Raw genomic sequence first — 18783 nt, forward strand, 5'->3', positions numbered from 1 at the left:
CTAATAGGCATGAGACGCACACAGTCACACATGATTAAGTCTCTCAGTTGAGCACCTGATTCCCCTTTTTGTTCGAGCTGGTCTGACGTACGTTTTGGGTACACTTTCATTCTATTAGTCCCACATCCCTCTCCGAGGCTTCATTCACACTGTGAATATATACATTCACCAAGGGGACAGAGACCACGGGTTCCACACCATAACTCTAATTCCCCACCCCCATTTACGTTGACGTTAAGATTTATTTACTCAAGACTTGTGTCAAATGGTGTCATCTGCTCTCTCGGGACGAATGCTAACTGGAGAACCCTGTGGATCTGTGTGTGTGGCTGGCATTTTGGCCAAAAAATGTTTTTCCATTGAAAATGAAGTCCATGCATGTTTATGAATCTAGAGAAGATGAATAATGTTCTCCTTTCTGCTGTTGTTTAGCTTTGCGGTCAGAGGCCATTGTATGAGTGCTAATCGGCTGTCTGGCGGGGAAAACAGTGTTTTCCCCTTGATCGACCCCAGAGTTCACACGGGCCATCGGATTTATTTTTTTTACTTCAGCACTGTGGCTGTTTTGTTGTTGTTCAGTTTTCTGGTATTGCAAACCACACGCATTCTTAGTTTTAGGCAAACAATATATTACTAAGGGGAGGGTTGTCCCTTTCTGTCCAATGAGGTAGTTTATGTGCAAGATTTCTGTCCCTTTTGGGCAACAATTCTCAGAAGCAACATTTCTGTAAAGCATCTTTAAAAACGTCACTCTTATCTCTTGCTCACATTTCTCTGCAGTTAAAGTTAACCTGCATGAACATTTGCAAATAAACAACTTTATTTTTAACGATAGAAAAACAGATTCTCCAGATTACAATTAGTCCAATGATTTGAGTCAGGGAGAAAACCCAGATGCTGGATATAGGACTTATGCAAATAGTCAAAAGCCATGGAAATTCTTACAAGTGTCACATAGGAAGGGAAGGATTGTATGAGCATTAGTCATTGACAGAAAAGAGGGAAGTTGGAAGAGAGACAAAGCTGCGGGTAGAACAACAAGAGAGGGCCTATTAACTAACTTGTCGTTTTGGAGAATGTCACTGTATCCAGAGCTTAGCTTCAACGTGGACCATGGTTACTTGGAAGGGCTGGTACGAGGACTGAAGGCCGGGATACTGACTCGGTCCGACTATCACAACCTGGCCCAATGTGACACACTAGAGGGTAAGCTGAGGTTTTTGTATCGTGGAATGTTTTGTTTACCAATTACAGTCTATAACCCACTGTGTAATTTGCAGTATTTGGCTTTACGTATAGTTTGCAATTACACAGATATCCATATATTGAGTAAGTCAGTGCAATGCGATTTTTTTGCACATTGCGGTTTGCTTGAATTCCGGCCTAAACTGTGGCTGAAATGTGTGTGCGGGTGGATGCGTGTGTACATGGGAGCAAGTGTGTGTGTACTCCTCGTTAGTCGTCATCATCCTCACCAAACAATGGAAGCGAGTTATGGGCAGTTTGACCAGGGTCAATTATAGTCTTTAAAATAGAGCGATAATGACCCATAACTTTAAAGGTTAACTTCCAGTCAACAACTGGGACTGACTGGAATTACAGATTTGGACAAGCAAAAGTCAATGTGACTTATGAAAAGACATAAAACATAATTTCACAGTTTTACAGACAAATAGAAATGCATACTTTTTTTATGTGTCTGGAAAATATTTCTGTCTTTGTCGTTGACGAAACGTGTTATCGTTCTGCAATATTCACTTTTGGGTTTGTTATCATTCACCAACATTCACTATTGAATTGCCTCTAAAATAGTGAACTGGACCAAAATAGTATTTTCAACACTTACGGGGGGGGGGGGGGGTGCTATAATTAATATTGCTACACCTAGGGGTACTCAGATTGTTATTGGAGTTGCCAGTACCACAAGGCAACCTCATGGAATCAATGGTCCAATCTCCTGTCCACGTATGACCTGTGTCTTTTAACAATATCTCAATGTAGACATGAAGCTGCACCTGCAGAGTACAGACTACGGCAGCCTCCTGACCGCTGGGAACGAGGACCTGACCGTGTCTCTCATTGACCACAGACTGAAAGAGAACATTCTGACTGAGTTCCGCTGCCTACGCTCTCACTCCCTACCGCCCCTCTCCACCTTCCTCGACTACATCACGTAGGAGTGTTCTAATAAATCACTTCTGTCTGGCTATCTGTCTGTCCATCTCTGTAGGCCTGCCTGTCTGTCTGCCCGAATCTATACACCTTCCTTGACTAAGTACCTTCCTTGTATGCCAGTAATCTATACACCCTCCTTGACTAAGTACCTTCCTTGTATGCCAGTAATCTATACACCCTCCTTGACTAAGTACCTTCCTTGTATGCCAGTAATCTATACACCCTCCTTGACTAAGTACCTTCCTTGTATGCCAGTAATCTTACAGCTCCAAATGTATTACACATTTTTACAAATCTGAGATATGCGAAACACAAGTACTAGAGGGTCAACTTTTTTTTACTTGTCCTATACTTTATCTCAACAAGTTCATTTCCCCCCTTTTCCTCCTCTCCTTGCAATCTATTTGGCCATCAATGAATATTTTCCAGTGAACCATTGAGAAACTGAACAAAAACATAAAGTGTTGGGATGTTGGAGGGAATTACGAAGGGAGGAAAATGAATCATTTGAAAAGAAATGGAACTAGGTCCACATTCTCTCCCCTGTCTGTCCTTATCTCCTCCCTGTTGCAGCTACAGTTACATGATTGACAACGTGGTGATGTTGATCACCGGTGCCCTGAAGCAGAGGGACGTGGCAGAGCTTCTGCCACGGTGCCACCCACTGGGAATGTTTGAGCAAATGGCAGCGGTTGGCATCGCCCGCACACCTGCTGAGCTCTACTGTGCCATCCTGGTGGACACACCTCTGGGTAATCACTACAGTGGGCATATTCTGTCGGCATCAGTGCCAGTGGGACTGACTAATAAATATCAGATTGACTATCTATAATGTAATTATCTATGAAAACCTTTGAATATCTAGTGTAATATGAATATGAAATCCAAAACATGCTTCATGAATATTATGTTGACAAAATACATCAAGCTTTTTGCATGTTTTTGGAATCATTTCAGAACCATTTCAGGTTCTAGAGGGCGCCTTTTTTTTTCTAAGAGTGTATATGTGCTACTTTGTCTTTTCAGCTCTGTTCTTCCAGGATGCTGTGTCTGAGGCCAACCTGGACGAGATGGGGGCTGAGATCATGAGAAACAAACTGTACAAGGTGATGTGGCATCAAATCAATTGAATGTAAAAACATCTCTGCATTTCCTCACATTTTGAGCACCACCATACACAGGCATGGATTGAATCTGGTCTCCAAAATGTCATGTAAATCAAATCAAATGTTATTTGTTACATGTGCCGAATACAACAATACCTTACAGTGAAATGCTTACTTAACCAACAATGCAGTTTTAAGAAAAACAAATAGAAATAACAAATAATTAAGGAGCAACAATAAAATAACAGTAGCGAGGCTATATACAGGGGGTTCTGGTAGAGAGGACATTTAATCGAGACTTAAATGGTACTGTTGACTGATACAATACAACTGTGATACAATGCTCGAAGAGTGTAGAATGAACACAATGTATTTACCGTATGTACATGTATATTGTATGATATTTGAATGCATACATACCATTGTGGAGGTTCTAATTGAGGTGGTCAATGTACTGTTGAGGGATGGAGCAGTTGTAAAGGAGGACATTGGAAAATGGTCCCTGGGTAGAGAACTTTTCCCCATTGGGGTCTGGATATCGTAGTATTTTGCTCTAGGAAGGGCCAACTTTCATCTTAGGTAAAATAGTCATTGCGGATTCCGTTAGCCATTTTGGTCCAGGGAGATCACAAGGCCATTGACCTGTTGAGCAGCTGCTTCTAGGAGGGACCTCATATCATCTGTTGGTTTCAGACAGGTTGAAATGTGACCATCATGCTTGCAGGAGGTTCGATACCCTTGTTGCTGGGAGGTCCATTGGTCATCTTTCATGGTACTATTGTCCAAGGAGGTCAGAGGGTTGTCTACCAGTGGAGCAGGGAGCAAGGAGGTCCAAATGTCTTCCACTGACTGGGATTCCATGTTCCAGAGTTTGGTTGTCCTGTCAAGATGGTTGGTCTTACCAGGGGAGCTTGTTGTTTGAGAGAGGTCTGGATGACACCCACAACTGGAGCTGTGTCCTCGAACAAGGCCGGGATCTCATCTGCCAGCAGAACAACTTCCTCCAAGGGGATCAAAACAACAGGAACCTGTAGATGTTCTTGGGCCAGAGTCTGAGTAGCTGGCTGGTCTGGAGTCTGAGTCTTGTTGCCCTGTGGAGATGATTGGTCCAGAGTCTGAGTAGCTGGCTGGTCTGGAGTCTGAGTCTTGTTGCCCTGTGGAGATGATTGGTCTAGAGTCTGAGTAGCTGGCTGGTCTGGAGTCTGAGTCTTGTTGCCCTGTGGAGATGATTGGTCCAGAGTCTGCTTTTCCTCTACCAGGGTAGATGGTTGCTGGCTGTCTTAGCCAGGCTGTCCTAGCTAACTGTAATGAGAGAGCTCAGTATTCCAATGTATTTGTTAATCAGTGGGTCATGGCATCAGGGTCACTATTCTGTATTTGAGATCTGAGAAAGCCATAACTATCAATACATAAAAATATATATATTTTAAACAAACGTAAAAGAATAGAATAGACAAACTTTGTTGGGGTGGATCTAAAATAAACAAATGTGGCAAAAGACAAAATACTCACACTAATAGACAGAAATGTTTCACAGAATCTTAACCTTTATACGGTGCTAGGAATGAGTCTGTTCCCTCTAAAAACATGCTGCCAAACAAACTATTTAATAAGGTCCTGTTGTCACATCATAACATTTTCAATTCAAAAACCTACAGTAACCTAGTAGAGAAATCTCTGTGTGTGTGTGTGTGTGTGTGTGTGTGTGTGTGTGTGTGTGTGTGTGTGTGTGTGTGTGTGTGTGTGTGTATGTGTATATGCTGCATGTAAAATCAAAGTTGAAGCAAAGACATTTTTTTAAGCATACACTCAACTCACTGTTCGCTCAATTTCAGTTTATGTGATAAAACAAGCACTGAATAGTGTAAGGAATCATTGTACCATCTAAATCGATGTGAAATACTGTGTCTTTTTAATAACAAAGTGATGCTGGTGGGCCAAAAGTAAAAGGCTAGTCTTTGCTATGTTACGGGGTGTTTGCTGTTGCAATTCACCTAGCTTCCACATAGGGGAGAAACTCTAGGTGTAGTACCTTTAACTCATTACCAGAGTAAACACAAAATGGGGGTGGGATCATATAAACCCCAAAATAGTGTTACATTTGACTCCATGGGGGTTAAATTAACTCTTGCAATTGTACTGTGTAGATCCTAAACGTTGATTTGATTTATAGTCCAGCACTGCTAAAATGGTGATTGCTCTCAACCTGTTTTGCTACCTGACAAATTTACGGTTTTTACTTTTTAATTACCGTTTATATTTTTGTTTTTTCCTCCTCAACTTTTTCACTCCGGACGCTTTATCTGGACACGGTTCGTCAGGACCTCCAACAGCCGAAGCTAAGTAGTAACATTAACATGATGCCTTCTAATTGCAGTCGCTGTACTCGCCTTACGGCGAGGATAGCTGTGCTACAAGCCCAGCTTCAGACGCAATCGCTAGGCAAGAGTAATTTCAGTGTAGGAAAGGATGAAACAGCGTCTGTGCCACCAGTAAGTACAGATAGTAGTATAAATCCCCTGGCACAGTCCCCGCAGCCGGACAACTTTCTCACGGTTTCTGGAAGGAAATGCTGTAGGAACGCTCAACCGGTGTCGCTCATTCAGCCGACAGAAACTTTCAACCGGTTTTCCCCATTAAGCAGCGGGTCGGAGTCAGAGGCCGAGTCTTCTCTGGTCTCTACTCCTCCCGTTACGGGGTCTGAGACGCCGAAGCTTCCCACCATTAGCTCTGACAAATTGAAAACTCTAGTCATTGGCGACTCCATTACCCGCAGTATTAGACTTAAAACGAATCATCCAGCGATCATACACTGTTTACCGGGGGGCAGGGCTACCGACGTTAAGGCTAATCTGAAGATGGTGCTGGCTAAAGCTAAAACTGGCGAGTGTAGAGAGTATAGAGATATTGTTATCCACGTCGGCACCAACGATGTTAGGATGAAACAGTCAGAGATCACCAAGCGCAACATAGCTTCTGCGTGTAAATCAGCTAGAAAGATGTGTCGGCATCGAGTAATTGTCTCTGGCCCCCTCCCAGTTAGGGGGAGTGATGAGCTCTACAGCAGAGTCTCACAACTCAATCGCTGGTTGAAAACTGTTTTCTGCCCCTCCCAAAAGATAGAATTTGTAAATAATTGGCCCTCTTTCTGGGACTCACCCACAAACAGGACCAAGCCTGACCTGCTGAGGAGTGACGGACTCCATCCTAGCTGGACTGGTGCTCTCATTTTATCTACCAACATAGACAGGGCTCTAACTCCTCTAGCTCCACAATGAAATAGGGTGCAGGCCAGGCAGCAGGCTGTTAGCCAGCCTGCCAGCATAGTGGAGTCTGCCACTAGCACAGTCAGTGTAGTCAGCTCAGCTATCACCATTGAGACCGTGTCTGTGCCTCGACCTAGGTTGGGCAAAACTAAACATGGCGGTGTTCGCCTTAGCAATCTCACTAGGATAAAGACCACCTCCATTCCTGTCATTATTGAAAGAGATCAGGATACCTCACATCTCAAAATAGGGCTACTTAATGTTAGATCCCTTACTTCAAAGGCAATTATAGTCAATGAACTAATCACTGATCATAATCTTGATGTGATTGGCCTGACTGAAACATGGCTTAAGCCTGATGAATTTACTGTGTTAAATGAGGCCTCACCTCCTGGCTACACTAGTGACCATATCCCCCGTGCATCCCGCAAAGGCGGAGGTGTTGCTAACATTTACGATAGCAAATTTCAATTTACAAAAAAAAAAATGACGTTTTCGTCTTTTGAGCTTCTAGTCATGAAATCTATGCAGCCTACTCAATCACTTTTTATAGCTACTGTTTACAGGCCTCCTGGGCCATATACAGCGTTCCTCACCGAGTTCCCTGAATTCCTATCGGACCTTGTAGTCATAGCGGATAATATTCTAATCTTTGGTGACTTTAATATTCACATGGAAAAGTCCACAGACCCACTCCAAAAGGCTTTCGGAGCCATCATCGACTCAGTGGGTTTTGTCCAACATGTCTCTGGACCCACTCACTGTCACAGTCATACGCTGGACCTAGTTTTGTCCCATGGAATAAATGTTGTGGATCTTATTGTTTTTCCTCATAATCCTGGACTATCGGACCACCATTTTATTACGTTTGCAATTGCAACAAATAATCTGCTCAGACCCCAACCAAGGATCATCAAAAGTCGTACTATAAATTCACAGACAGCACAAAGATTCCTTGATGTCCTTCCAGATTCCCTCTGTCTACCCAAGGACGCCAGAGGACAAAAATCAGTTAACCACCTAACTGAGGAACTCAATTTAACCTTGCGCAATACCCTAGATGCAGTTGCACCCCTAAAAACAAAAAACATTTCTCATAAGAAACTAGCTCCCTGGTACACAGAAAATACCCGAGCTCTGAAGCAAGCTTCCAGAAAATTGGAACTGAAATGGCGCCACACCAAACTGGAAGTCTTCCGACTAGCTTGGAAAGACAGTACCGTGCAGTACCGAAGAGCCCTTACTGCTGCTCGATCATCCTATTTTTCTAACTTAATTGAGGAAAATAAGAACAATCCGAAATTCCTTTTTGATACTGTCGCAAAGCTAACTAAAAAGCAGCATTCCCTAAGAGAGGATGACTTTCACTTTAGCAGTGATAAATTCATGAACTTCTTTGAGGAAAAGATTATGATTATTAGAAAGCAAATTTCGGACTCCTCCTTAAATCTGCGTATTCCTTCAAAGCTCAGTTGTCCTGAGTCTGCACAACTCTGCCAGGACCTAGGATCAAGAGAGACGCTCAAGTGTTTTAGTACTATATCTCTTGACACAATGATTAAAATAATCATGGCCTCTAAACCTTCAAGCTGCATACTGGACCGTATTCCAACTAAACTACTGAAAGAGCTGCTTCCTGTGCTTGGCCCTCCTATGTTGAACATAATAAACGGCTCTCTATCCACCGGATGTGTACCAAACTCACTAAAAGTGGCAGTAATAAAGCCTCTCTTGAAAAAGCCAAACCTTGACCCAGAAAATATAAAAAACTATCGGCCTATATCGAATCTTCCATTCCTCTCAAAAATTTTAGAAAAGGCTGTTGCGCAACAACTCACTGCCTTCCTGAAGACAAACAATGTATACGAAATGCTTCAGTCTGGTTTTAGACCCCATCATAGCACTGAGACGGCACTTGTGAAGGTGGTAAATGACATTTTAATGGCATCGGACCGAGGCTCTGCATCTGTCCTCGTGCTCCTAGACCTTAGTGCTGCTTTTGATACCATCGATCACCACATTCTTTTGGAGAGATTGGAAACCCAAATTGGTCTACATGGACAAGTTCTGGCCTGGTTTAGATCTTATCTGTCGGAAAGATATCAGTTTGTCTCTGTGAATGGTTTGTCCTCTGACAAATCAACTGTAAATTTCGGTGTTCCTCAAGGTTCCGTTTTAGGACCACTATTGTTTTCACTATATATTTTACCTCTTGGGGATGTTATTCGAAAACATAATGTTAACTTTCACTGCTATGCGGATGACACACAGCTGTACATTTCAATGAAACATGGTGAAGCCCCAAAATTGCCCTTGCTAGAAGAATGTGTTTCAGACATAAGGAAGTGGATGGCTGCAAACTTTCTACTTTTAAACTCGGACAAAACAGAGATGCTTGTTCTATGTCCCAAGAAACAAAGAGATCTTCTGTTGAATCTGACAATGAATCTTAATGGTTGTACAGTCGTCTCAAATAAAACTGTGAAGGACCTCGGCGTTACTCTGGACCCTGATCTCTCTTTTGAAGAACATATCAAGACCATTTCAAGGACAGATTTTTTCCATCTACGTAACATTGCAAAAATCAGAAACTTTCTGTCCAAAAATGATGCAGAAAAATTAATCCATGCTTTTGTCACCTCTAGGTTAGACTACTGCAATGCTTTACTTTCCGGCTACCCGGATAAAGCACTAAATAAACTTCAGTTAGTGCTAAATACGGCTGCTAGAATCCTGACTAGAACCAAAAAATGTGATCATATTACTCCAGTGCTAGCCTCTCTACACTGGCTTCCTGTCAAAGCAAGGGCTGATTTCAAGGTTTTACTGCTAACCTACAAAGCATTACATGGGCTTGCTCCTACCTATCTCTCTGATTTGGTCCTGCCGTACATACCTACACGTACGCTACGGTCACAAGACGCAGGCCTCCTAATTGTCCCTAGAATTTCTAAGCAAACAGCTGGAGGCAGGGCTTTCTCCTATAGAGCTCCATTTTTATGGAACTGTCTGCCTACCCATGTCAGAGACGCAAACTCGGTCTCAACCTTTAAGTCTCTACTGAAGACTCATCTCTTCAGTGGGTCATATGATTGAGTGTAGTCTGGCCCAGGAGTGGGAGGGTGAACGGAAAGGCTCTGGAGCAACAAACCGCCCTTGCTGTCTCTGCCTGGCCGGTTCCCCTCTTTCCACTGGGATTCTCTGCCTCTAACCCTATTACGGGGGCTGAGTCACTGGCTTACTGGGGCTCTCTCATGCCGTCCCTGGAGGGGGTGCGTCACCTGAGTGGGTTGAGTCACTGATGTGGTCATCCTGTCTGGGTTGGCTCCCCCCCCCCCCCCCGGGTTGTGCCGTGGCGGAGGTCTTTGTGGGCTATACTCAGCCTTGTCTCAGGATGGTAAGTTGGTGGTTGAAGATATCCCTCTAGTGGTGTGGGGGCTTTGGCAAAGTGGGTGGGGTTATATCCTTCCTGTTTGGCCCTGTCCGGGGGTGTCCTCGGATGGGGCCACAGTGTCTCCTGACCCCTCCTGTCTCAGCCTCCAGTATTTATGCTGCAGTAGTTTATGTGTCGGGGGGCTAGGGTCAGTTTGTTATATCTGGAGTACTTCTCCTGTCCTATTCGGTGTCCTGTGTGAATCTAAGTGTGCGTTCTCTAATTCTCTCTTTCTCTCTCTCGGAGGACCTGAGCCCTAGGACCATGCCCCAGGACTACCTGACATGATGACTCCTTGCTGTCACCAGTCCACCTGGCCGTGCTGCTGCTCCAGTTTCTTTCAACTGTTCTGCCTTATTATTATTCGACCATGCTGGTCATTTATGAACATTTGAACATCTTGGCCATGTTCTGTTATAATCTCCACCCGGCACAGCCAGAAGAGGACTGGCCATCCCACATATGCTCTCTCTAATTCTCTCTTTCTTTCTCTCTCTCGGAGGACCTGAGCCCTAGGACCATGCCCCAGGAATACATGACATGATGACTCCTTGCTGTCCCCAGTCCACCTGACTGTGCTGCTGCTCCAGTTTCAACTGTTCTGCCTTATTATTATTCGACCATGCTGGTCATTTATGAACATTTGAACATCTTGACCATGTTCTGTTATAATCTCCACCCGGCACAGCCAGAAGAGGACTGGCCACCCCACATAGCCTGGTTCCTCTCTAGGTTTCTTCCTAGGTTTTGGCCTTTCTAGGGAGTTTTTCCTAGCCACCGTGCTTCTACACCTGCATTGCTTGCTGTTTGGGTTTTAGGCTGGGTTTCTGTACAGCACTTTGAGATATCAGCTGATGTACGAAGGGCTATATAAATAAATTTGATTTGATTTGATTCTTAAGCTTATTTTCCTGACGGTGATCATGTTTATCGTTCACGTCATCCTTTAGAAAAGTGAATAAAAGAAACAGAAACGTTTGTTTCTAGGGTTTAGATCTGAAAGTGGCTTTTCATTTTAAACAGGCTTATTTGGAGGCATTCTACAAATTCTGTCAGGAGAGTGGAGGAGCCACAAAGAACATCATGTGTCCTATCCTGGAGGTATTCTAAACCATTCGTTCCTCTTACCTGAGACATCACCAGTTACAGTTTGAATGAGTCGTTTTATGGTGTGTGTCTGTGTGTGTTTTGAGTGTATATGTACTGTAAACTTATACTGCATGTGTTTACCCTCTCTATTTGTCTGCGGTCTATTTGTTTAACCTTTACATGTGACCCTTTATATTTTCTCTCTCTCTCTGTCTGTGTTTTATATATGTGTGTGTGTGTGTGTGTGTGTGTGTTTGCCAGTGAGCTTCTATGTGTTACCCCTCTGTGGGGATTTGTGGTTTACTTCCTGTGTGTATGTTGCAGTTTGAGGCCGACCGGCGTGCGTTCATCATCACAGTGAACTCGTTCGGGACAGACCTGAGTGGGGTGGGGAGGAGCGCCCTGTACCCCTCCTGTGGGAGACTGTACCCAGAGGGGCTCCGTCTCTTGGCCAGGGCAGAGGACTACGAGCAGGTCAAAGCTGTGGCCGACTACTACCCTGTGAGTTTCAAAGCAATGGAATAAAATGTCAATAAAATGACAATGGAAACCCAAAACTAGGCATTACATATAGGACAACTCTAGGCAGTCCCTCCGTGTTTCAGGGTTCTTCTGTTCGGTGTCTAATGAACCCATCAGTTGGACTACTACTGTATAATTAAAGTAAGATTTATAATGCAGGGTTTAACTTAACTCGAGAATTACACCGTTTCTGCTTTCATGGACTTCTGAATATTTGTTTTATTTCTATACTCTCTGTGCTGCTGCGTTTTGTATGACTACACCCTGTTTATGCAGTGAATCAGACCACTGCTGCATGGTTTAAGCTGACTATAGTCTGATACTATGTTGTATTAGATACATCATGTCTTATTATAGTTATTACGTCTTATTAGTTGATATGATTTTTGATATCCTCCAGGACTATAAACTCATATTTGATGAACCTGAGGCAGGGTCCTCCAGAACCCTGGAGGACAGATTCTTTGAGCGGGAGGTAAGATTCATCTCATGCAATTACATTCAGACTGAGGATGTGGTCTATATGCACATTCTACACTACCGTTCAAAAGTTTGTGGTCACTTAGAAATGGCCTTTTTTTTTAAAGAAAAGCCCATTTTGTCCATTAAAATAACATCAAATTAATCAGAAAGACAGCATAGACATTGTCAATGTTGTAAATGACTGTTGTAGCTGGAAACGGCTGATTTTTTATGGAATATCTACATAGACGTACAGAGGCCTCATTATAGCAAGAGGACAAGTACATTAGAGTGTCTAGTTTGAGAAACAGACACCTCACAAGTCCTCAACTGGCAGCTTCATTAAATGGCACCCGCAAAACACCAGTCTCAACGTCAACAGTGAAGAGGCGACTCCGGGATGCTGGCCTTCTAGACAGAGTTGCAAAGAAAAAGCCAGATCTCAGACTGGTCCGTAAAAAGAAAAGATTAAGACGGGCAAAATAACACAGACACTGGACAGAGGAAGATTGGAAAAAAAGTGTTATGGACAGATTCATCTAAGTTTGAGGTGTTCAGATCACAAAGAAAAACATTCGTGAGATGCTGAAAAAATGAAAAGATGCTGAAGGAATGCTTGACGCCATCTGTCAAGGCATGGTGGAGGCAATGTGATGGTCTGGGGGTGCTTTGGTGGTGGTATAAAGTGGGAGATTTGGAGCCAATTTCCTCCAACAACAGGACAATGACCCAAAGCACAGCTCCAAACTATGCAATAACTATTTAGGGAAGAAGCAGTCAGCTGGTATTCTGTGTATAATGGAGTGGCCAGCAGAGTCACTGGATCTCAACCCTATTGACCTGTTGTGGGAGCAGCTTGTCCGTATGGTACGTAAGAAGTGCCCATCAAGCCAATCCAACTTGTGGGAGGTGCTTCAGAAAGCATGGGGTGAAATCTCTTCAGATTGCCTCAACAAATTGACAACTAGAATGCCAAAGGTCTGTAGGGCAGTAATTGCTGCAAATGGAGGATTCTTTTATGAAAGAAAAGTTTGAAGGACACAATTATTATTTCAATTAAAAATAATTATTTATTACCTTGTCAACCAACGTCTTGACTATACTTCCTATTCATTTTGCAACTCATTTCACAGAAAACAAGGACATCTCTTAAGTGACCCCAAACTGTTGAAAGGTAGTGTACATTCGACATGATTCTCTCTCTCAGGTGAAGCTGAACACGCTGGCCTTTCTGGAGCAGTTCCATTTGGGCGTGTTCTACTCCTACCTCAAGCTGAAGGAGCAGGAGGCTCGCAACATCGTCTGGATCGCAGAGTGTGTCACACAGAGACAAAAGTCTAAGATCGACAACTACATCCCCATCTTCTAAAGGACGAACACACTGAGCGGTTTACACACCTTTTTTGTAGTAGTAGTAATATTAGCAACGGTTGTCAAAATTGATAACAGGTTTAAAAAATACAGTTCTGATCAATGTAACAGCTGCATAGGTACTCAACTTTTTATTTTATTTTTTTATAAACAAAAGGCTTCAAATATTGACTGTATTATAGCACATGAACAATTGTATAATGAGAGACAGAACAATCTATGGAATCCAGACATTTTGGTGGGACTTTAGGTGTACAATTGCATGTCAAATATATAAAAAATAAAAATTCTCAAATCCAATCAAATTGTACTTGTCACGTACACAGCTTACTAGTATAAAAGGTGCAGTGAAATCCTTTTTTCCTAACTCCCTCAGCAATGCAGTACGTTAGTACGTTTGTGTGTAAGGGTTGGATGTGTGGGTAGTCAGTGCCAATAATATCTAGGTGTAGATGGTCTCTAAGGTGTAGGTCTGTCCAGGGAGACAGCTAGGGTTAGCTCGGCAGTCTGATGGCCTGGTGGTAGTAGCTGTCTTGGAGCCTGTTGGTCCGAGACCTGATAATCCGATACCGCTTGTCAGATGGTAACAAAGTGAACAGTCTCGGCTAGCTCGGGTGACTGGAGTCCTTGACGATCTTTCACACCTTCCTCAGATACCGTGTAGATGTCTTGGAGGGGCTAGGAGCTCACCCCTAGTAATGTATTGGGCCGTCTGCACCATCTTCTGTAGAGCCTTTTGGGTAAAGACAACGCAGGTGCCGTACCAGGTGGTAATGCAGCCGGTCAAGATGCTTCCGTTTGCGGAGCTGTAGCACTTCTTGAGGACCCGAGGGCCCATGCCTAATTTCTTCAGTCGCCTGGAGGTTGAAGAGGTGCAGTTGCGCCTTATTCACCACAGTGATGTGATTGGACCATGTCAGGTCATCTGTGATGTGCAATCCCAAGGAACTTGAAGCGTTTGACCCGGATGCAGTTTCAGAGGGAGGTGTTCATGTCGAGGGTCTTGAGCTTAGTGTTTTTTGAAATGAGAGATATGCAGTGGTGGAAAAAGTACCCAATTGTCATACTTGAGTAAAAGTACAGATACCTTAATAGAAAGTTACTCAAGTAAAAGTGAAAGTCACCCAGTAAAATACTACTTTAGTAAAAGTCTAAAAGTATTTGGTTGTAAATATACTTAAGTATCAAAGTAAATGGAATTGGTCAAATATACTTAAGTACCAAAAGTAAAAGTATAAAACATTTCAAATTCCTTATATTATGCAAAGCAGATGGCACCATTTTCTTGTTTTTAAAATGCACGGATAGCCAGGGTTACACTCCAACGCTAAGACATCATTTACAAACGATGCATTTGTGTTTAGTGAGTCTGCCAGGTCAGAGGCAGTAGGGATGACCAAGTGTTCTCTTGATAAGTGCGTGAATTGGAACATTTTCCTGTCCTGCTAATAAGCACTCAACGAGTACTTTTGGGTGTCAGGGGAAATGTATGGAGTAAAAAGTACATGTTCTTTAGGAATGTAGTGAAGTAAAAGTAAAAAGTTGTCAAAAACATAAATAGTAAAGTACAGATACCCCAAAAATACCCACTACTTAAGTAGTGCTTTAAAGTATTTTTACCTAAGTACTTTACACCCTTTTATATGTTTTGTTTTTATATTGATAGAATAATATCTCATTTTCATATACATGTGGGCATAATGTAATAAATCAGTAAAAAATGACTCTCTATCCAGCTAGCTCTTTCCCCCCCACCCCCCCACAAAGAGAATTTGTAACCACCCACTCACAATCTCCCGTCAACCTTCACCATTTGTATTTGTTAGGGATCCCCATTAGTTCCTGCCAAGGCAGCAGCTACTCTTCCTGGGGTCCAAACTCATTAAGCCACTTACATCACACATAAAACAAAATGTAAAACATTACATCATGTAACGCTAATACACCACTACATATCTACAGTACAAAATGTATAGTACCACCACACAACAATATTACACCACTACATATCTACAATACAAAATGTATAGTACCACCACACAACAATATTACACCACTACATATCTACAATACAAAATGTATAGTACCACCACACAACAATAATACACCACTACATATCTACAATACAAAATGTATAGTACCACCACACAACAATAATACACCACTACATATCTACAATACAAAATGTATAGTACCACCACACAACAATATTACACCACTACATATCTACAATACAAAATGTATAGTACCACCACACAACAATATTACACCACTACATATCTACAATACAAAATGTATAGTACCACCACACAACAATATTACACCACTACATATCTACAATACAAAATGTATAGTACCACCACACAACAATAATACACCACTACATATCTACAATACAAAATGTATAGTACCACCACACAACAATATTACACCACTACATATCTACAATACAAAATGTATAGTACCACCACACAACAATATTACACCACTACATATCTACAATACAAAATGTATAGTACCATCACACAACAATATTACACCACTACATATCTACAATACAAAATGTATAGTACCACCACACAACAATAATACACCACTACATATCTACAATACAAAATGTATAGTACCACCACACAACAATATTACACCACTACATATCTACAATACAAAATGTATAGTACCACCACACAACAATATTACACCACTACATATCTACAATACAAAATGTATAGTACCAACACACAACAATATTACACCACTACATATCTACAATACAAAATGTATAGTACCAACACACAACAATATTACACCACTACATATCTACAATACAAAATGTATAGTACCAACACACAACAATATTACACCACTACATATCTACAATACAAAATGTATAGTACCAACACACAACAATATTACACCACTACATATCTACAATACAAAATGTATAGTACCAACACACAACAATATTACACCACTACATATCTACAATACAAAATGTATAGTACCACCACACAACAATATTACACCACTACATATCTACAATACAAAATGTATAGTACCACCACACAACAATATTACACCACTACATATCTACAATACAAAATGTATAGTACCACCACACAACAATATTACACCACTACATATCTACAATACAAAATGTATAGTACCAACACACAACAATATTACACCACTACATATCTACAATACAAAATGTATAGTACCACCACACAACAATATTACACCACTACATATCTACAATACAAAATGTATAATACCACCACACAACAATATTACACCACTACATATCTACAATACAAAATGTATAGTACCACCACACAACAATATTACACCACTACATATCTACAATACAAAATGTATAGTACCACCACACAACAATATTACACCACTACATATCTACAATACAACATGTATAGTACCACCACACAACAATATTACACCACTACATATCTACAATACAAAATGTATAGTACCACCACACAACAATATTACACCACTACATATCTACAATACAAAATGTATAGTACCACCACACAACAATATTACACCACTACATATCTACAATACAAAATGTATAGTACCAACACACAACAATATTACAATGTACATGTGTGTAGAGTGCGTGTGCTAGCATGTGTGCGTATGCATGTGTCTGTTCCTGTGTGTGTGTGTGTGTGTGTGTGTGTGTGTGTGTGTGTGTGTGTGTGTGTGTGCGTGTGCGTGCGTGCGTGCGTGCGTGTGTGTGTGTGTGTGTGTGTGTGTGTGTGTGTGTGTGTGTGTGTGTGTGTGTGTGTGTGTGTGTGTGTGTGCGTGTCTTTTTTTGCCTTTTTATCAGTTTTCTAAAAATCTGAATCTACTGCTTGCGTCAGTTACCTGATGTGGAATAGAGTTCTATGTAGCCATGGCTCCATGTAGTACTGTGTGCCTCCCATATTCTGTTCTGGACTCTGGGATTGTGAAGGGACGTCTGGAGGCATGTCTTGTTGGGGTATGCATTGGCTGTCCGAGCTGTGTGCTAGTAGTTTAAACAGACACCTCGTTGCATTCAGCATGTCAACACCTCTTACAAAAGCAATGAGTGATGAAGTTGATCTCTCCTCCACTTTGAGCCATGAGAGATTTACATGCACATTAATGTTACGTCCCCGTGTACATTTAAGGGCCAGATGTGCTGCCCTGTTCTGAGCTAATTGTAATTTTCGGAGGCCCCTCTTTGTGGCACCTGACCACACGACTGAACCAGTGGTCCAGCTGCGACAAAACTAGGGCCCGTAGGACCTGCCTTGTTGACGGTGCTGTTACGAACGGAGAGCAGTGCTTTATTATGGACCTAATTATTATCATTTGCCTCATCCCTCTCGACCCATACCATTTGTCAATTGCTCGTCAATCCACAGGGATTAAACGGTTTTTACAGTCCTTTTCTTAATGGGTGCGTGCTTATTGGTAGCTGGAATAAGTATTTTCAAAACAAATATCTGTGAAGTGCAATATCACCTCATTTACACACCACAGAACAGCAAGTATTCTTTACACAATCAAAGTAGGAATCACTACAAAACATATTTTATGACCTCTTAAATCAAATCCAATTTTATTTGTCACATACACATGGTTAGCAGATGATAATGCGAGTGTAGTGAAATGCTTGTTCCGACAGTGCAATAATATCTAACAAGTAATCTAACTCCAACAACTACCTAATACACACAAACCTAAAGGGGTGAATGAGAATATGTACATGTAAGTATATGGATGAGCGATGGCCGAGCGGCATAGGCAAGGTGCAATAGATGGTATAAAATAGAGTATATACATGTGATATGAGTAATGTAAGATATGTAAACCTTAAAGTGGCATTATTTAGAGCGGCATTGCATAAAGTGACTAGTGATCAATTTTAAAAAGTGGCCGGTGATTGGGTCTCAATGTAGGCAGCAGCCTCTCTGAGTTAGTGATTGCTGTTTAGTAGTCTGATGGCCTTGAGATAGAAAAGTTTTTTCAGTCTCTCAGTCCCAGCTTTGATGCTGTACTGACCTCACCTTCTGGATGGTAACGGTGTGAACAGGCAGTGGCTCGGGTGGTTGATGTCCTTGATGATCTTTTTGGTCTTCCTTGACATGGAGGGCAGGTAGTTTGCACCCGGTGATGTGTTGTGCAGACCGCACCACCCTCTGGAGAGCCTTGCGGTTGAGGGCGGTGCTTTTGCCGTACCAGGCTGGGATACAGCCCGACAGGATGCTCTCGATTGTGCATCTGTAAAAGTTTGTAAGGGTTTTGGGTGACAAGCAACATTTCTTCAGCCTCCTGAGGCTAAAGAGGATCTATTGCGCCTTCTTCA

General features: G+C 42.1%; 1 protein-coding gene across 1 annotated transcript; it reads left to right on the forward strand.

Moving 5' to 3' along the window:
- Window positions 1-1076: 1076 nt before the first annotated feature.
- Window positions 1077-13422, forward strand: LOC139387263 (V-type proton ATPase subunit d 1-like). Its single transcript, XM_071133378.1, has 8 exons — window positions 1077-1206; window positions 2002-2173; window positions 2749-2927; window positions 3202-3281; window positions 11004-11081; window positions 11394-11570; window positions 11992-12066; window positions 13261-13422. Exons 1-8 carry the CDS (start codon window positions 1077-1079, stop codon window positions 13420-13422), a joined length of 1053 nt encoding a protein of 350 aa, XP_070989479.1.
- The last annotated feature ends 5361 nt before the right edge of the window (window positions 13423-18783 follow it).

This window comes from Oncorhynchus clarkii, chromosome 28 (assembly GCF_045791955.1).
Source record: "Oncorhynchus clarkii lewisi isolate Uvic-CL-2024 chromosome 28, UVic_Ocla_1.0, whole genome shotgun sequence".
Classification (NCBI taxonomy): domain Eukaryota; kingdom Metazoa; phylum Chordata; class Actinopteri; order Salmoniformes; family Salmonidae; genus Oncorhynchus; species Oncorhynchus clarkii.